The following is a 21,583-nucleotide window of genomic DNA, read 5'->3' as shown; positions in this document are numbered from 1 at the left end:
CTGTTTGTAGGGGACGTCGTCAGGTCTGGTGGATTGATTTCTGGGGCTCGCTGGGGGAGATACAGGCCTTAGGAGAACAGCAGGTAAGACATAGGTGTTGTGATGAGACATGTGTTGTGGTGAGACAGGTGTTGTGGTTAGACGGGTGTTGTGGTGAGGCAGGTGTTGTGGTGAGGCAGGTGTTGTGGTGAGACAGGTGTTGTGGTGAGACAGGTGTTGTGGTTAGACGGGTGTTGTGGTGAGGCAGGTGTTGTGGTGAGACAGGTGAGACGGGTGTTGTGGTGAGACAGGTGAGACGGGTGTTGTGGTGAGACAGGTGTTGTGGTGAGACAGGTGTTGTGGTGAGACGTGTGTTGTGGTGAGACAGGTGTTGTGGTGAGATAGGAGTTGTGAGACAGGTGTTGTGGTGAGATAGGTGTTGTGTTGAGATAGGAGTTGTGGTGAGACAGGTGTTGTGGTGAGACATGTGTTGTGTTGAGACAGGTGTTGTGGTGAGATAGGAGTTGTGAGACAGGTGTTGTGGTGAGATAGGTGTTGTGGTGAGACAGGTGTGGTGAGATAGGTGTTGTGGTGAGACAGGTGTTGTGGTGAGACAGGTGTTGTGGTGAGACAGGTGTTGTGGTGAGACAGGTGTTGTGGTGAGACATGTGTTGTGGTGAGACAGGTGAGACGGGTGGTGTGGTGAGACAGGTGAGACGGGTGTTGTGGTGAGACAGGTATTGTGGTGAGACAGGTATTGTGGTGAGACATGAGTTGTGTTGAGACGTGTGTTGGGGTGAGACATGTGTTGTGGTGAGACAGGTGTTGTGGTGAGACAGGTGTTGTGGTGAGACGTGTTGTGGTGAGACGTGTTGTGGTGAGACATGTGTTGTGGTGAGACAGGTGTTGTGGTGAGATAGGAGTTGTGAGACAGGTGAGACAGGTGTTGTGGTGAGACGTTTTGTGGTGAGACGTGTGTATGTGAGACAGATGTTGTGATGAGATATGTGTTATAGTGATACAGTTGTTGTGGTGATACATGTGTTGTAGTGAGACAGGTGTGGTGAGATATGTTCAGGTAAGACATGTGTTGTAGTGAGACAGGTGTGGTGAGATATGTTCAGGTAAGACATGTGTTGTAGTTAGACAGGTGTGGTGAGATATGTTCAGGTAAGACATGTGTTGTAGTTAGACAGGTGTGGTGAGATATGTTCAGGTAAGACATGTGTTGTAGTTAGACAGGTGTGGTGAGACATTTTGTCAAGCGACAGATATAGTAGTGTTAAAACGGATTCAAAAAGGTTACTTCCTTTTAAAACACGTTGAATAGCCTGTCTATACATATTGATATATTTCCCCTTTGTATTTTCACGGTTGAGATGAAGCAAGAATATCGATTTATTTCACCTAAAGCCAGGTAAAGTGATCGATTTAAACGTACATCTTTAAATGACACTTCGACTAGTGTTAATTAGAATTAAGACTAGCCGGTCACCTTTAGAGGTCGTCCCTAATTGTGGTCGCACTACGGACAAGGGATTACAATAATTGGGATAATCCTTTCATATATAGGGGCTTAACCACACAGTGTTTCTTTCAGACATTTATCCTGCATGCTAGCCTTAATTATTATGATCATTATATGGTTACATTTTCGGAGAGTATTGACATGCACAATAAATTATTCATTTTCAAAGCAGCAATGTAAAAATTTCAAATTTTAAAGCATTAATTCTTCCAATGTCTCAATTATTAGTTTTTCACACGATGTGGACTGTATTAAATAGTATTTGACATCCAAATTAAGGGCCAAACAAATTTGGCATTCCAACAATGGATTTAGGTTTGGTTACACCAACTGCTTACAAAATCCTTCTTTCTGTGCCTCCTTTTCAAAAGCAAAGTCTTGGTTCTCCCCATTGAAATACTGAAATACTTAATAATCTTGTCGCTTCACTTCAAAAAAATCCTGGCAACTTCCAGCCTCTTACTCTCACTCCATAAAATGTGGGTTTGTTTTTTTACTCAGATGTTTATAGTTAGTGGTAAAACCATACCTTTTTACCCCGATGTTTATAGTTAGTGGTAAAACCATACCTTTTTACCCCGATGTTTATTGTTAGTGGTAAAACCATACCTTTTTTTAAACCAAATGTTTAAAGTTAGTGGTAAAACCATACCTTTTTACCCCGATGTTTATTGTTAGTGGTAAAACCATACCTTTTTTTTAACCAAATGTTTAAAGTTAGTGGTAAAACCATACCTTTTTACCCAGACGTTTATTGTTAGTGGTAAAACCATATTCTTTTTACCAAGATGATTATAGTTAGTGGTAAATCCATACCTTTTTTACCCAGATGTAATGCCTTATTGATCGAAACGTCAAACAGACAAGCCGTTTTGAGGCCAGTCAAAGAAATAACTACGGATACTGTGGTGGGGGGGGGGGGGGGGGGAACGATAGCCCAATCAATTTTGATGAAATATTTGTTCATTTATTTTTTCCATGTTGCTTCCATGACAAATTCCTTCTTAGAAGCAGAATGAGACAACTAAAAAACTAGCAAAACGTACATTTTAAAAATTGTGCCTATAATTCACAAGATTTGTTATAGTAAGATAAAAAATTATTACATGGGGCAAGGACGAAAAGTTTAACTACTTTTTGAGTGCGACGGGGGGGGGGGGGGGGGGGGCAAGTTTCTCTGGTAGAGAGAGAACGATGATTGTCTGAAGTGATAGAGAAAGGCAGTTTTGTGTTATTCCTGTTGTATATTTCTTTTGTGTGTTAGTCTTGCGCACAAAAGTATAGTCCCTAATATAACAAGCAACACGCCACAAAACATAAGGCAGGATCATACAAAAAGATATTTAACACAAAAATGTAAACAAAACATACCTAGGCCAGCCAGTGGCGTAGCCAGGAATTGGTCATGGGAGGGGTTCAAGTATTTTTCCATAAAGTCATATATATATATATATATATATATATATATATATATATATATATATATATATATATATATATATATATATATATATATATGTGTGTGTGTGTATATATGGGTGTGAGTCCATGGGAGGGTTTATACGCCCCCCCCCTTACGCCACTGAGGCCAGCAGTAGACAAATATAAACAACCAAACGATGGTGACATAATTTAGAACTACTTAATAAAAATATCAACAGGTTATCTACAAGAAACGAATTGGTAGTGGTACATTCGCCTTTTGACAAATATAAAAATGATAAAAAATTAGACACACCCCAGCCAGTCAAACTCACCTCTCTTATTGCTTGTATATATTGTTTAATAAATTAATTACACTGCACTCGATTTCTTCAATATTTCATCTCATCTCTGAGCAGTGTCTAGACCGATGCCATTAAATTGTAAAAAAAAAAGTTTTAATATTTCTCAATAATTTATTATTTTTCTAATGTAAGCGTACAAGCGTGTCTAGAATCCTCTGGGGTGGGGTGGGGGGGGGGTGGGGGGTGGTGGCGTGTCGGCGGTAGGTGAGGTCCAGTATACCAAATGAAACTATAATTATGATACGCAACTGTTCATCACCATCTTTTCTTGTTTATGTCCAACACTCATGAGTCACATGAAGTAGAGTTCATCTGTTGCAATGTCCTCGACATACGAGGTGATAGTGTGGCCAGCACTATGCCCAGTCGCCTTAGATTCCCTAGCGTGAGTCGGGTATAAAACATATCGTGTTCGACTCATTGACATCTAACTGACTTGAGCACGGGATCCGAACTCGCGACTTTCGGGTTGGAAGTCGTAGGCACAACCATCTGACCACGCCATTCCGTATACGCTATTATTAACAGCATTGCCAGCATATTTCTGTGATAGGTAAGGAAAAACAATCTATGGACATGATACCAACGTAAGAGCCAACACAGACATGCGCCGCTGTCGTATGCTAGCGTCCACTTCTTGAAGGCGTACCCCGACTCACATTCTGAAGACCTACCCGACTCACATTCTAAAGACCTCTCCAAAATCCTATTTTAAAGACCTATCCCGACATACATTCTGAAGACCTACCCAACTCACATCCAGAAGACCTACCCGACTCACATTCAGAAGACCTATCCCGACATACATTCTGAAGACCTATCCCGACTCACATTCTGAAGACCTATCCGACTCACATCCAGAAGACCTATCCCGACTCACATTCTGAAGACCTACCCGACTCACATCCAGAAGACCTATCCCGACTCACATTCTGAAGACCTACCCGACTCACATTCTGAAGACCTACCAGACTCCTACCCGACTCACATTCTGAAGACCTATCCCGACTCACATCCAGAAGACCTATCCCGACTCACATTCTGAAGACCTACCCGACTCACATTCTGAAGACCTATCACGACTCACATTCAGAAGACCTACCCGACTCACATTCAGAAGACCTACCCGACTCACATTCAGAAGACCCATCCGAAATCCTATTTTAAAGACCTATTCCGACTTTCCGCCTACGTTTATTGCGTAACAAAACATTTCCCCAACAAATTAGCCGCGACCACAACTGGGGTCTAATGAAATAAAGCAGCCTTGTTAGGAGACCAACCCGTTAATTGGGACTAAGTGAGGTCCACACCCACGCAGTGCATGGCTGACATAAGAAACGGAAATGGGGAGGGGGTGGGGAGAGGGTGGGGTGGGGGCTGTAATAGCTATTGTGATTCACTGATCACTCAATCAATGAAAGAAAGTGATGATTGAATCTTGCGTACTCTAATGTATTCCTAGTTATAACGGAATGGAGTGCCTCAGTGTGTGAAATATGCTACACCCTACACACTAAAGTAGGATACAAAGACATACGCCCTGCACACTAAAGTAAGACACACAGACATACGCCCTACATACTAAAGTAAAATACAAAGTCATACGCCCTGCACACTAAAGTAAGACATAAAACATCTTACACCGCGTTTACTCTTGCGACATATATACCATACATGTTTACTATACATGTCTAGAAAAAAAATCTTCGCAATACAATGAATAAAAGCTTCTCTTTAACGCGCAGTTGGTTGTTAACTTTCCACTTCCCGCCTCTACCCTCTACACTAATTCACGGTCGTCACGTGACTAAGCTGCATGTTAGACGTCACCACCTCCTAACTAATTATCCAATTACCCCGACGTCGACCGGAAATGGCACCGTCGCCATCCCATGATTCTTCCGCTTGAACTCCTGCTTCCGCCTGGGGAGGTAAAAATGTTCATGATATTTATTTTACCAGATCTCACATTAACTTCATTTCTCCTGCTATGCCGGCTATGGTCTTAATAAAGAGAACCTCGTGAATAACATGGGGTCGAAATCTAAGCATCAAATATTCGTTTTTTTATTTAATTTATTTCTAACTAAAATGAGAAGGATCTTTATTTATTTTGAGAAGAAGTAAAAAAAATAATGTGCGTCATTTCCGTAATGATTGTTTTAGTTGAATTTTCAGGATAAAATCCGCTTTCAATTATACGCTTCTTTTTACAAATGGTATTTTATTACAATTTTTATTATTCGACTTCAGTGTTGTATTTTATTTTGTTTCCTTTCTTTATGCATTGATGTGGCATAATTTGCTTCCTATTTTTAAATTCGAGCTGTTTAATTATTTTTCTGTATTGTTTTTTGTGAGTAATGGTTTGCGGTTTTATGTTGTTTTTTTTAAATTTATTTTGTCTGTCCCATTATTAGCTTTCCTTAATGACAAACACGAATAATTTTTACATGCCATATACTTGTGCTTAGATAATTTTTTTAGTTCCGGAAAGAAAGCTAATTAAGCTTTTTAACAATTTGAAATCTCTAATAGAACAGAGGTTTTTTTTAATGCCCGACATTCATATTGACCTACGCAAGTTCGCCGACATTAATGAAACACCCTTTGGCAATTATCTCTCCTGGGGGCTGCTCATGGCATCGCTCCATGCAAATTAATCAATTCCAATTTAAACAGTTTAATGAAAATTAATTGAACGTAGATTGCCCAATAGGAATACTCGATGGGGTTCACAAAGTTCGAATGTCATTGAATGCCATCAAACGTCATCAAATGCCACCAAATGTCAAGTCGACAATATCTTCTTATTTTTGGTAACTTATTTTTTTTTCTGCGGGAATTATTTTAAAAATATTCCTAAGCTGCTAGAGTTTGCTTTTGAAATAATCACGTAAACAATAAGTGGGTTAAGACGCTTTACAAAATTTAATTGGCCGGGGATTATCTTCAAGTAAAATAAAACCTGAGCTGAACTACAAACATGGGTTCCTCCGCACTTCGATATCTCGTTAAGTGCCCATGTGGTTTAACCGTACCCAGGAATTTTTACAGCGTATAACGTCAAATGTGGGTAAGTCTAGGTGTGGTTAACCACATCTGGTGTTTGATAGCCTGTTTTGTGTATACTAACCATTAGCTACAGGCAGGGGCGTAGCGAGGGGGATGCGTGGGGTGCGGACCGCACCGGGTGACACCATTTAGGGGGGGGGTGACACCAAGGCAAAAAATAGCAAAATATATATAGAAAAACCTTGAGGGGGGGTGCAAATCGAAAGTTTGAGTGGGGGTGCAAATCGAAAGTATGAGGGGGGGGGGGTTGCAAATCGAAAATTTGAAAGGTTGTCCCCGGGAAGTGTCGCTACGCCTCTGGGGGGGGGGGGGGGGCGCACCGGGTGACACCCGACCTCGCTACGCAACTGGCTACAGGGTTTCTTTCAGATATTTTCCTCCCTGGGGTACTTGAAACTTGTGGGAGGGGGGAGGGGGCACTTATAATTTAAACTTTAGTAATTGATTTATGGTAAAAATCGATTTCTGAGGTCATCGTGATGTGGTGATGTGATGTAATCCCGCACCAACGTACTGATGTCGTACATCATGATGTGGTGTAATCATGCCCCAACACATAGAGTTTTTACGGGAACAGGACATTTCCCCCCTGTCAATTACCCCCCGGATATTTCCCCCCCGACATTACCCCCCCCCCCCCAGAGTATTTACCCCCCTGTCAATTACCCCCCTGTCAATTACCCCCCGCCCAGTAGGACATTACCCCCCCCCCCGGACAGGGTTAGAGTTAAGGTTAGGGCTAGGTTTAGGGTTAGGTTTAGGGCTAGGGCTAGGGCTAGGGCTAGGGCTAGGGCTAGGGCTAGGGCTAGGGTTAGGGTTAGGGTTAGGGTTAGGGTTAGGGTTAGGGTTAGGGTTAGGGTTAGGGTTAGGGTTAGGGTTAGGGTTAGGGTTAGGGTTAGGGTTAGGGTTAGGGTTAGGGTTAGGGCTAGGGTTAGGGTTAGGGTTAGGGTTAGGGTTAGGGTTAGGGTTAGGGTTAGGGTTAGGGTTAGGGCTAGGGTTAGGGTTAGGGTTAGGTTTTAGGGCTAAAGCTAGGGTTAGGGTTAGGGCTAGGGTTAGGGTTAGGGTTAGGGTTAGGGTTAGGGTTAGGGCTAGGGTTAGGGTTAGGGTTAGGGTTAGGTTTTAGGGCTAAAGCTAGGGTTAGGGTTAGGGCTAGGGTTAGGGTTAGGGTTAAGATTAGGGTTAGGGCTAGGGTTAGAGTTAGAGCTAGTTTTAGGGTTAGGGTTGTGTTTAGCTTTGGTTTTGGTTTTGTGTGAAGTTTTAGGCTAAGGTGGATGCTTAGGTTTTGGTCTTTTTCTTAATGTTTGGATTAAAGTAGTATATAGGTATACAATTCTAGTTAGAGTTAGGATTTTAACTTGAGAGGGGGGGGGGGGGGGGTAATTCCCCGGGGGGGGGGTAATTGACAGGGGGGTAATTGACAGGGGGGTAATTGCTCCGGGGGGTAAATACGGGGGGAAATGTCCGGGGGGGGAATATCCAGGGGGGTAATGTCCTGTAGCCAGTTTTTACATAGCTTAGCTTTAGAATTATTTTGAAATCAACCTATAAATTGATTTTATAGTCACATATTATTAAGTATAAACAGTTTGAAAAGAATCATTATATTTTAACTGTTAACATAAAAGTTTGGTTAATTTTCATAGTTAAAAAAAATGTCGCCCGATAAGGGACTTGAACCCTTGACCCTCAGATTAAAAGTCTGATGCTCTACCAACTGAGCTAACCGGGCTACGCTGAAGGTACAAAATAACGGTATATATATTAAAATAAAACCAGTTTAACCTTCACGTGGTGTCATTGTATGATTTGTTGTGCTATGTATTGACAGCTGTAGGGGGAAACAGCTTGGGTGATTTCTTTATTTCTTTCTCGCTAGTCCATAACGTATATCGATACGGCTATAGAAGAAATATTGGTCCACAACGTATATCGATTCGTCTATAGAAGAAATATTTGGGAAGCGGACGTTTGAAATATTGTATCACAATCAACGATACAGAAACAATAAAAAAAATAATTTTATTTCTTTGGAGGGCTAGCGGCATACATTATGTTGTTGTGATGTGCAAACTTAATTTAGTTTAAATCAATTTAATTGGGTATATATCCGTGTACTTGTCTGTATTTACATGTATAAGAAGATGTCGCAGTTTGTAGAACACAAATTGTAATATGAATTAGGTTGTCCAAGCGATAGGTAGGCCTAGTTTTCAATTCGAAGACATTAAAAAAATAATTCGTAAAGGTATTTTTAATGCTCTATTGGTGCGCCGATATGGGTGTGTGGGGGGAGGGGGGAGGAGGACACCTGCTCCTATGACCTGGTTGCTCCTATCTACCTCTGTATCTACCTCTCTATCTACCTCTCTATCTACCTCTCTATCTACCTCTGTATCTACCTCTCTATCTACATCTCTATCTACATCTCTATCTACCTCTCTATCTACATCTCTATCTACCTCTCTATCTACATCTCTATCTACCTCTGTATCTACCTCTGTATCTACCTCTCTATCTACATCTCTATCTACCTCTCTATCTACCTCTGTATCTACCTCTCTATCTACATCTCTATCTACATCTCTATCTACATCTCTATCTACCTCTCTATCTACCTCTCTATCTACATCTCTATCTACATCTCTATCTACATCTCTATCTACCTCTGTATCTACCTCTGTATCTACCTCTCTATCTACCTCTCTATCTACATCTCTATCTACCTCTGTATCTACCTCTGTATCTACCTCTCTATCTACCTCTCTATCTACCTCTCTATCTACCTCTGTATCTACCTCTCTATCTACCTCTCTATCTACCTCTATCTACCTCTGTATCTACCTCTGTATCTACCTCTCTATCTACCTCTGTATCTACCTCTCTATCTACCTCTCTATCTACCTCTCTATCTACCTCTGTATCTACCTCTCTATCTACCTCTCTATCTACCTCTCTATCTACCTCTCTATCTACGTCTCTATCTACCTCTCTATCTACCTCTCTATCTACCTCTCTATCTACCTCTCCTATCTACCTCTCTATCTACCTCTCTATCTACGTCTCTATCTACCTCTGTATCTACCTCTCTATCTACCTCTCTATCTACCTCTCTATCTACCTCTCTATCTACCTCTCTATCTACGTCTCTATCTACCTCTCTATCTACCTCTCTATCTACCTCTCTATCTACCTCTCTATCTACCTCTCTATCTACCTCTCTATCTACCTCTCTATCTACCTCTCTATCTACCTCTCTATCTACCTCTCTATCTACCTCTCTATCTACCTCTCCTATCTACCTCTCTATCTACCTCTCCTATCTACGTCTCTATCTACCTCTCTATCTACATCTCTATCTACATCTCTATCTACCTCTGTATCTACCTCTGTATCTACCTCTCTATCTACCTCTCTATCTACATCTCTATCTACCTCTGTATCTACCTCTGTATCTACCTCTCTATCTACCTCTCTATCTACCTCTCTATCTACCTCTGTATCTACCTCTCTATCTACCTCTCTATCTACCTCTATCTACCTCTGTATCTACCTCTGTATCTACCTCTCTATCTACCTCTGTATCTACCTCTCTATCTACCTCTCTATCTACCTCTCTATCTACCTCTGTATCTACCTCTCTATCTACCTCTCTATCTACCTCTCTATCTACCTCTCTATCTACGTCTCTATCTACCTCTCTATCTACCTCTCTATCTACCTCTCTATCTACCTCTCTATCTACCTCTCCTATCTACCTCTCTATCTACCTCTCCTATCTACGTCTCTATCTACCTCTCTATCTACCTCTCTATCTACGTCTCTATCTACCTCTCTATCTACCTCTGTATCTACCTCTCTATCTACCTCTCTATCTACCTCTCTATCTACCTCTGTATCTACCTCTCTATCTACCTCTCTATCTACCTCTCTATCTACCTCTCTATCTACCTCTCTATCTACCTCTCTATCTACCTCTCTATCTACCTCTCTATCTACCTCTCTATCTACCTCTCTATCTACCTCTCTATCTACCTCTCCTATCTACCTCTCTATCTACCTCTCCTATCTACGTCTCTATCTACCTCTCTATCTACATCTCTATCTACATCTCTATCTACCTCTGTATCTACCTCTGTATCTACCTCTCTATCTACCTCTCTATCTACATCTCTATCTACCTCTGTATCTACCTCTGTATCTACCTCTCTATCTACCTCTCTATCTACCTCTCTATCTACCTCTGTATCTACCTCTCTATCTACCTCTCTATCTACCTCTATCTACCTCTGTATCTACCTCGGTATCTACCTCTCTATCTACCTCTGTATCTACCTCTCTATCTACCTCTGTATCTACCTCTCTATCTACCTCTCTATCTACCTCTCTATCTACCTCTCTATCTACGTCTCTATCTACCTCTCTATCTACCTCTCTATCTACCTCTCTATCTACCTCTCTATCTACCTCTCTATCTACCTCTCCTATCTACCTCTCTATCTACCTCTCCTATCTACGTCTCTATCTACCTCTCTATCTACCTCTCTATCTACCTCTCTATCTACCTCTCTATCTACCTCTCTATCTACCTCTCCTATCTACCTCTCTATCTACCTCTCCTAACTACGTCTCTATCTACCTCTCTATCTACCTCTCTATCTACCTCTCTATCTACCTCTCCTATCTACCTCTCTATCTACCTCTCTATCTACCTCTCTATCTACCTCTCTATCTACCTCTCTATCTACCTCTCCTATCTACCTCTCTATCTACCTCTCTATCTACCTCTCTATCTACCTCTCTATCTACCTCTCTATCTACCTCTCTATCTACATCTCTATCTACCTCTGTATCTACCTCTGTATCTACCTCTCTATCTACCTCTCTATCTACCTCTCTATCTACCTCTGTATCTACCTCTCTATCTACCTCTCTATCTACCTCTATCTACCTCTGTATCTACCTCTGTATCTACCTCTCTATCTACCTCTGTATCTACCTCTCTATCTACCTCTCTATCTACCTCTCTATCTACCTCTGTATCTACCTCTCTATCTACCTCTCTATCTACCTCTCTATCTACCTCTCTATCTACGTCTCTATCTACCTCTCTATCTACCTCTCTATCTACCTCTCTATCTACCTCTCCTATCAACCTCTCTATCTACCTCTCTATCTACGTCTCTATCTACCTCTGTATCTACCTCTCTATCTACCTCTCTATCTACCTCTCTATCTACCTCTCTATCTACGTCTCTATCTACCTCTCTATCTACCTCTCTATCTACCTCTCTATCTACCTCTCCTATCTACCTCTCTATCTACCTCTCCTATCTACGTCTCTATCTACCTCTCTATCTACATCTCTATCTACATCTCTATCTACCTCTGTATCTACCTCTGTATCTACCTCTCTATCTACCTCTCTATCTACATCTCTATCTACCTCTGTATCTACCTCTGTATCTACCTCTCTATCTACCTCTCTATCTACCTCTCTATCTACCTCTGTATCTACCTCTCTATCTACCTCTCTATCTACCTCTATCTACCTCTGTATCTACCTCTGTATCTACCTCTCTATCTACCTCTGTATCTACCTCTCTATCTACCTCTCTATCTACCTCTCTATCTACCTCTCTATCTACCTCTCTATCTACCTCTGTATCTACCTCTCTATCTACCTCTCTATCTACCTCTCTATCTACGTCTCTATCTACCTCTCTATCTACCTCTCTATCTACCTCTCTATCTACCTCTCTATCTACCTCTCTATCTACCTCTCTATCTACCTCTCCTATCTACCTCTCTATCTACCTCTCCTATCTACGTCTCTATCTACCTCTCTATCTACCTCTCTATCTACCTCTCTATCTACCTCTCTATCTACCTCTCTATCTACCTCTCCTATCTACGTCTCTATCTACCTCTCTATCTACCTCTCTATCTACCTCTCTATCTACCTCTCTATCTACCTCTCTATCTACCTCTCCTATCTACCTCTCTATCTACCTCTCCTATCTACGTCTCTATCTACCTCTCTATCTACCTCTCTATCTACCTCTCTATCTACCTCTCCTATCTACCTCTCTATCTACCTCTCTATCTATCTCTCTATCTACCTCTCTATCTACCTCTCTATCTACCTCTCCTATCTACCTCTCTATCTACCTCTCTATCTACCTCTCTATCTACCTCTCCTATCTACCTCTCTATCTACCTCTCCTATCTACGTCTCTATCTACCTCTCTATCTACCTCTCTATCTACCTCTCCTATCTACGTCTCTATCTACCTCTCTATCTACCTCTCTATCTACCTCTCTATCTACCTCTCTATCTACCTCTGTATCTATCTTTCTATCTACCTCTCTATCTACCTCTCTATCTACCTCTCTACCTCTCTATCTACCTCTCTATCTACCTCTCTATCTACCTCTCTATCTACCTCTCTATCTACCTCTCTATCTACCTCTCTATCTACCTCTCCTGTCCTCAATGTGTTTAAAATTTTGGAAAAATAAAACTAAATACACAATAACTAACCTTGTTCTGAAAATAGCATCATAGCTATCTCATGATCACTATATTTAAAAAAAAAGATCTCTAATGATCGATATTTATCTTTTTTAATGTAATCAAGTTGTACTTTACGCCGATCAGAAGTTTTTTAATACAGTTTTTGTATTGACTGACCTTATCTAATCCACTTAGGGAAAGATTTACAGTTTTCCTAACAAGCTACAAGCAAATTGTGTTGTGTATTTCATTAATTGAGTGGAGGAACTAATTAGCTTAATCTATTTTTAGAAACTGATTGGATACATTATTTGTTTAAAAATGTATCCTATTAATTTAAGAAGTGTATTCTCGGGTATTCGTAGGTAGCGGTGATAAAGAGAAGATGTTGACGTCAGTCTATTCGATGTCTTTGGTATATGTGTGACGTCAGTCTGTAGATCGTCCATGCCACATCTAATCTAGACACAATGAAAATCTACATAATATAGACACAATGAAAATCTACATAATCTAGACAATGAAAATCTACATAATCTAGACACAATGAAAATCAACATAATCTAGACACAATGAAAATCTACATAATCTAAACACAATGAAAATCTACATAATCTAGACACAATGAAAATCTACATAATCTAGACACAATGAAAATCTACATAATCTAGACAAGACACAATGAAAATCTACATAATCTAGACACATTGAAAAATCTACATAATCTAGACACAATGAAAACCTACATAATCTAGACACAATGACGTGAGAGCTTTATGAAGCTGAATCTCCTAATTTGTTTAAAATGACATTAATAGTGGATAATTATTGTCTTCAAACAGTTTCTCTTTTATGTATCTTTCCCTCTCCTTCCATCTCTCCCCTTTCCTCTCTGTCTCTCTTTTCCTTTCTTTAATGTAAACAACAGATAATCCAATTGAGAAGGCTAAACAAGTCTTTGAGGACGGATTATATAACGTAAGCATCTAACGATTTTTTTAAAAACTTTTATTAATTTAATTATTTTTAATTTTATGAGCTTCAAACGTAATACGAAAGTAATTATAGAAAAACATAGTTAAAGAAACATCACCCATACTTCAAACATCAGCCCATTTCATTAAAATAAACAAACAGCTAGAAGTTTTAAAGAATCAACGATAACTAGTTTCTTCACACACAAAAAGGTTTTTCGACGCAAATATTCTGTAAAACAGCCCAACTTTCAATTGTTGTGTTTTACTCGACGAAAAAAATCTTTGATTTTATTCCATGATATTTTTTTCTGTTACCTTCCTTTTTTATCTTAATTTTAGTGTTGGAAGGTTGTTTGACTTTAAAGTTGTCTCTCGTAGAAGAGTGGCTGACCCCAGCTAACGAGGGTTCGAACTCGAGACTTTTCGATTTAGCAACCATGAGCTTTACCGACTCAACCACACGGACCCCTACATTAGTTTATTAATCATACCGAATTCTAAGTACATTAATTACACCAAGATTATAGTACATTAATTATACCGAGATTATAGTACATTAATTATACCGAGATTATAGTACATTAGTTATACCGAGATTATAGTGCATTAATTACACCAAGATTATAGTACATTAGTTATACCGAGATTATAGGACATTAATTATACCAATATTATAGGACATTAATTATACCGCGATTATAGTACATTAATTATACCGAGATTATAGTACATTAATTATACCGAGATTATAGTACATTAATTATACCAATATTATAGGACATTAATTATACCGAGATTATAGTGCATTAATTACACCTAGATTATAGTACATTAATTATACCGAGATTATAGTACATTAATTATACCAATATTATAGGACATTAATTAAACCGCGATTATAGTACATTAATTATACCGAGATTATAGTACATTAATTATACCAATATTATAGGACATTAATTATACCGAGATTATAGTGCATTAATTACACCTAGATTATAGTACATTAATTATACCGAGATTATAGTACATTAATTATATCAATATTATAGGACATTAATTATACCGCGATTATAGTACATTAATTATACCGAGATTATAATACATTAATTATACCGAGATTATAGTACATTAATTATACCGAGATTATAGTACATTAATTATACCGAGATTATAGGACATTAATTATACCGAGATTATAGTGCATTAATTACACCTAGATTATAGTACATTAATTATACCGAGATTATAGTACATTAGTTATACCGAAATTATAGTGCATTAATTACACCTAGATTATAGTACATTAATTATACCAAGATTATAGGACATTAATTATATCGAGATTATAGTGCATTAATTACACCTAGATTATAGGACATTAATTATATCGAGATTATAGTGCATTAATTACACCAAGATTATAGAGCTTAACACATTTCGTCAGGGCACATTCGTTTCGTCCATTCTGTTGTTGATTGTAAGTTGGTTGTTAGCAGCCAGTGTGGTGGATGGGGTGACCCCCTATGATCACCTACCCCTTCACCACGTGTAGTAAGTAACGACGGTGCTGACTGGTCGGAGCGACTGTGTCTGTCTTTCGTGGTGCGGCGGATCCGAACTTCTGTAGAGATGGTACCTCGAATTCCGACAGGACTTTCTACCATATGACCAGATTCCTTGTGCTTGTTTTGCCGAAATAATTTTTTTTTCGCAGAAATTAAAGTTTTATATAATGACTTCACGAAATGTTTCCCATTTCACACTCTCACTAGTAGTAACACCCACTATACCCCCCCCCCCCTCCTGCCCAAAAATAACGACCACACAAATAACATTACACACAGCTAAAAATAAACACCAATCTTAAGAGAGTTATTGTTTTCTGTTTTTATTATTGAAGCTGTACAAGTTTGTTACGTCATATTTCTAATACACCTCCCCTATGAAGGACAACTCCCGCAAACACTGAGTCGCGTCTGATACAGAGTTATCCGCCCTCTTAAGACAAGGACATGTTGGTGTAGGGGCCTTCTAATCCCCACTCTGTCAGGCTTGGTTAGTGCCCTTTGATCATCGCTGTCAGGATTAGTTGCTGGCCCGCTTCGTCTTATTGACACTCGGGTAATGGGTCTCAAGACAGCCGTGCGTGTCTTTGTTAACATAATAGCCAGTAGTGGAACTCTCAAACAGAAACAAGTTTGGGTTGAAGTAGATCACACCTTAGGGGCTATTTGTTTGCAATCATACGCTTTTAAATGCACTGAAAATAAATAGTAAACAACGTAACTCTCTGTAGTAGAATCTTTGATAGCTAAAATATGGAATTTATGAGAGATCAATGCTGCCACTAAACAAAGCAAATTTGTTCAATTTAATTCTAGTTATTGTAAATGGTTTTTTTTATATTTCTTTGCATTATTTTATACATTTTTAGTAAAAACATTTTTTTAAATATCAAACTTTAGGTTGATATTTAAATGTTTTTTTTTTAACTTTTTTTTCGAACACAAAATGGATGTTTAATAACCTGCATATTTATGTTATGGTATAAAATAATTTAAATGAAACAAGCACAAGTTAATATTAATAGAACGTATGTTTCCGACACGACAAAATTTCAATGTAAATTATTTGCATTGCAAGGTACATATACACAATAATATTAGAAGCAAGTGATGAGAGGACAATTTGATTCGGGGTGTGTGTGGGGGTGGGGGAGGATTTACACACGTGTTTTTGTACATATCACAAATTGATGATCTCTTAGAAGTCACACATCTATGGGGTTCACACGGGTGGGGGTCGAGCGGGGGGGGGGGGGGGCAAACCTCGACTTATGAAGACGTGGATGGATAGGGGAGGGAGGGTGGGAAAATGTAATTTCTCTGTGGATGTCATGCTTGGATGACCCTTTATACATCATAAAGATGAACATGGTTATTTGTCAAATAATTGTCGTTACAAAATATTTTCTAAAATGTTTTTTTCTTAATTATATTCAGGCGCAACGAACTGTCCAGCCATACGGAATATTCGCGTGAAAACTCCTAACATGAATCACTCGACGACCCACTACATCACCCCAGTTGTCCTTGACCTTCATTAACCTCACACCAACCTGTGAAAGTTCCGGTGATATTTTTTATGCCGCAGCCATGAAAAGTTATCACGTCATGACGCGGGGTAGTAAAACGACGTCATTCTGTGACGTACAAGCGTGGTGACTGATTCAATTCGAGAGCCCATAACGAGGCTGAGTTCCCTCGGATAGACCAACCCAAGGCATCGACACTGTGACGCGAGCAGGGGCTCAATGGGCTGTGAACTGGCCAAACATTCCGTGGTAGTTATCGCCCCTGAGGAGATAGAGGACGACGATGGCGGGAGGTTCACGGAGACGCAGATTGACACCATCCGCAGCACGTGGCCGCTGCTAGCAGGCGACTACATCCGGGTCGGCATCGAGGTCTTCACCAGGATTTTCAACGAGATGCCGTCTGTTCGGGTGCTGTTCCATTCTTTCGGGTAAGTTCTTAGAGTCGAGAAGTTCTTATAGTCGAGGTAATTTCTTACAGTCGAGTAGAAGGTTGGATAAAATAGATTTGGGGTCGACCATAAATGACATCACACTCGTAGGGGGGGGGGGGGGGGTCCGTAATTTTGTGACGGTGTGTGATGAGGGGGAGGGGGGGGGGGGGTTCAGATGGTGTGACGTCACTTTTTTGCATTATAAAAAAGCAATTTTAGAAAACGAGTTTTAGCCGATATTTCGCGTTTTAGCAAACGGTTTTAATAAATTGTAATAGGAATTGATCAAAATACTCTATTTTATCAAAGTTCTGACAAGATTTTGGAAAAATATCGATGTTTTTATAAAATTCAACAGCAATTTTGAGGGGGGGGGGGTTGTAGGCAGAGGTGTGACGTCATTTTAGGGGGGTGTCTGGATTTTTGTGACGATGTGTGACGGAGGGGAGGGGGGATTGTAAAAATCGTCAAAAAAAGCGTGACGTCATTTATGGATGACCCCTTTAGGAAAAGCCAGATCAGTTATTGTGCGTTAAGTTTGAAATGGTTAAAACATAGATTGTAAAAACAGTGGTAATTTTTTTCTAGTAAAATGTCTAAGTATGCGACAAAAAGCATTGTAAGTAATAATAAAAGTAAAATTTGGAATAAAGAAAAAAGAGTCATTAAGTGTAGTCTGGTAGAATTTTTTATATAATTTGACGGTCTTGCGCGTGACTAGTTCTGTTTCCATTTCAAATATGACTTCACCCAAATACCTAATAGTTAGTCGGTATGAGTTGCAGACTAGTTTAACTCGCTGAAGGATTGGGTTCATTAATTCTTATATATCAGGCAGGGCTATGCTTGATCAAAGATACTTAAAACGTACCCTACAAGATTTTCCGAAACCATTTTAAAAAGCATTTTTGAAGCTCATGGTTGCTAAACCTAAAAGTCTCGAGTTCGAACCCTAGGCCAGACGAGGCTCGTTAGCTGGGGAAAGCCAGTCTTCTAGGAGAGACAACTCCAAATTGCCTCAATGGCGCATAACCAGTTGACGCGTATCCTTGATTGTGATGGAGGCGTGGTCGAGTGGGCAAAAGCTCATGGTTAACATATTCGAAAAAAAGTCTCGAGTTCAAACCCTCTGGCAGATAAGACTCGATCCCTTCCATCATTAAAAATTAAGAACGAAGAAGAAGAAGGACCTGACAGAATTTTCCGGAAACCTTTGAAACAAACCAGACAAAATGTTTCGAAAACCTTTAAAACGGGCACGAAATTTTTTCCGAAAACCTTTAAAAAGGGCACGAAATTTTTTCCGAAAACCTTTAAAACGGGCACGAAATTTTTTCCGAAAACTTTTAAAACGGACCGCACAAAATTTACATCAAGAGATAAAAAAGAAGCAATTTCCCGATATAGTCGCAATGTAATGGCCGGGTTCATAATCGTAATGTACCGGGCGCATTTAGCCAGCGAACGCTAAAACACGGACCGGACATTATCCGGTCATTATCGATCCCAACATTTCCGGCCCTGAAAAACTTTTGACGTGTGTGTGTCTTTAGGTAATCCCGTGATCCATTACGTTGTGCAATCATCGTCTGGCAGTTGGTTACCTGCGGCCGTTTGTGTCAGGGGAATTATGGTTTCATTACGTCAATTTGTTTGAGGGGTGGGGGGGGGGAGATGACGGTGGTGGGGCGGGGGAGTGGGGGTAAATTGAATGGCGAATGAATTTTATCAAAATGTGAATCAAAACTGGAGCTCAAGAGTTTGAATAACAAAAATAGATCTGTAATTATTTTTTTCATAAAGATGCTGATGGTGTTGGTGGTAACGTAATTAAAGATACCCATTCGGATGTGACGGTCTGTAGGGCGGATGAAGTAGAGTTCATCTGTTTCCCTGACCTCGGCGCGTGAAGGTATAGTGAGGTCAGTTCTATGCCCAACCGTCTTTTTTTTACTTGAACGTCAGTCAGGTACCGCTCAGAGCTGGGTGGGCTCAGGGAGGTCCTACTGACCCGGCCTCAGGACCCAAGCTGACGATGTGCCACTCTTCAATATTTATTTTTACACGCTTTCCCTTCCAGATTGTTTCAACGGTTCCCATTTCACAATTCCTTAGGCGATCTACCCACCAATTCGTTGCTTTTATTGTTTGTTTTCTTATAATCCAACTTAAGATCAGCACACAAAAAATGATTTTTAAAAATTCTGTATTACCTTAATTGTCACTATACATCATATCATAACACCGCCCTTAAAGTCATACTAAACCTAACCTGAACTGGCATTTTTTCGGGCCTAGTAACAGGCAAGAAGATAACTGTATTTTTTAATGTTTCAGATTTACCGACGCCGACAACTTGGAGAGCCACCCACTGTTTCGTGAGCACGCCCAAAAATTTATGCACGTACTGGAGAGTCTGGTGGAGAACTTAGAGACACCGGAAGTCATCCAGCCCCACCTGGTGGCCCTCGGCGCGCGCCACGCGGCCATCGACGGGTACGACCCGGAGTACTTCCGGTTCTACAGCAAGTGTCTCCTGGAGGTGTGGGAGATGGAGCTGGGGGAGGAGTTCATCATCGAGGTCAAGGAGTGCTGGCGCCAGCTGATTGGCTACATCGTCCGGTGCATGGTGCACGGCTACCACATCTGCCGCACCGACCAGCTGGAGAGCTTCGTCAAGGAGACGCAGAAGGAGAAGATCGAACCCACGTGACCTTCTTCTAGCTCGTGCAGCGCGTCTTGTACACAAGACGCATGCGCTAACATTAACTACTGAAACGGCTTTAAAACTTCAAAAACATTTCAATTTTGTTAAATTTCCTGGTAAATAGGACTGGTAAGTAGGTCACTAACCAGTTATACGGCTCAATAAAACCTGCATGAGCCATAGAACTGGTTTATGACCTACTTACCAGCCCTATTGTGAGCTAAAAGACGTTGATTTACTGCCATTAATACTTCTGCTCACTTCTATGAGTCCAACTACGTGTATTTTAAATAAAGTCTATTTGGCAGTTTTGTGTATGACTTGGGTGACGCATTGATTAGCGAAGTAAAAAATAAAACTATTCCTGCCATGTAAATAAAGATTATACCGGTGTAAAAACCCAATAGCTGTATGTTGTATCTAGTATAGACGGTTGTTGAACCACATGTTAACACTGGCATTTAAAACTTCATGATGATAAAATTATGTATTATATATATTACAAAGGTGAAGCAAGTTAGTAAAAGCCATGTTATTTTTGTGTCCATTAATAGATATTCCTAATTATTTTTCACTTAAGAATTAAGAATATTCTGGAAAATGTATCACATGTTATTTTCAGTAATTATTTGTCTATTTTAAAAAAAAATGTGCCGTGTATCTATGGTCTTCGGTCATGTAGACAATAGCAGTGTTTCTACCAGACTTATTTCTCCGGGGGGGGGGGGGGGGCGGACAGTGTTAAAAGTATATGTTTTCTATATAAATTCCATTTGGTTCGGGGGGGGGGGAGTAGACTTTCTTCGGGGACCCAACCCCCCTTGAAGAGTTGCCTGGAAGAAACACTAGACAATAGGCCTGCTTTATTTACGGTTTTAAGAACGTATTTTTTTTAGAAAAGTAGTCATGTGAAGAACATAAATATTGATAAAATACATTGTTTAAAAATGATTGTTTATTAAAATCGCTCAAGGATTGTTGATTTACAAAACAAAATTGAATGTTTCGACCTTTGGTCTCCTACCCGTGATGTAGCTTACAGACATTTCGTATACAATTACTTCTGTAGTATACATTCATATCGTATACAAATATTTCTGTAGCATACATTCATATCGTAAACAAATACTTCTGTAGCGTACATTCATATCGTATACAGATACTTATGTAGCGTACATTAATATCGTATACAAATACTTCTGTAGCATACATTCATATCGTAAACAAATACTTCTGTAGCTTACAGTCATATCATATACAAACACTTATGTAGCATACATTCATATAGAATACAATTACTACTGTAGGCTACAGACATATCGAATACAAATACTTCTGTAGCTTACATTAATATCGAATACAAATACTTCTGAAGATTACACACATAATTATCAAATACAAATACTTCTGTAGCATACATTCATACCGAATACAAATACTTCTATGGAAGGTCATACAGAAGCTAACATTTGAGCTAGTATC

The 21,583-nt window shown here is 39.8% G+C and overlaps 1 protein-coding gene and 1 non-coding gene across 2 annotated transcripts; one reads left to right on the top strand and one right to left on the bottom strand.

The window, feature by feature from the left end:
• On the top strand, window positions 1–20,334 carry LOC131936537 (cytoglobin-2-like). The gene is made up of 3 exons (XM_059293571.1): window positions 1–83; window positions 16,869–17,391; window positions 19,732–20,334. Exons 2-3 carry the CDS (start codon window positions 17,180–17,182, stop codon window positions 20,105–20,107), a joined length of 588 nt encoding a protein of 195 aa, XP_059149554.1. The 5' UTR covers window positions 1–83; window positions 16,869–17,179; the 3' UTR covers window positions 20,108–20,334.
• On the bottom strand, window positions 8,029–8,101 carry Trnak-uuu (transfer RNA lysine (anticodon UUU)). Its single transcript has one exon. It is a non-coding gene; the product is annotated as a tRNA-Lys (tRNA).
• Window positions 20,335–21,583: the final 1,249 nt, after the last annotated feature.

This window comes from Physella acuta, unplaced genomic scaffold, assembly GCF_028476545.2.
Source record: "Physella acuta isolate Inbredline_101_S28 unplaced genomic scaffold, ASM2847654v3 ptg000179l, whole genome shotgun sequence".
Classification (NCBI taxonomy): Eukaryota; Metazoa; Mollusca; class Gastropoda; family Physidae; genus Physella; species Physella acuta.
This window is presented reverse-complemented; position numbering and strand designations above follow the sequence as displayed.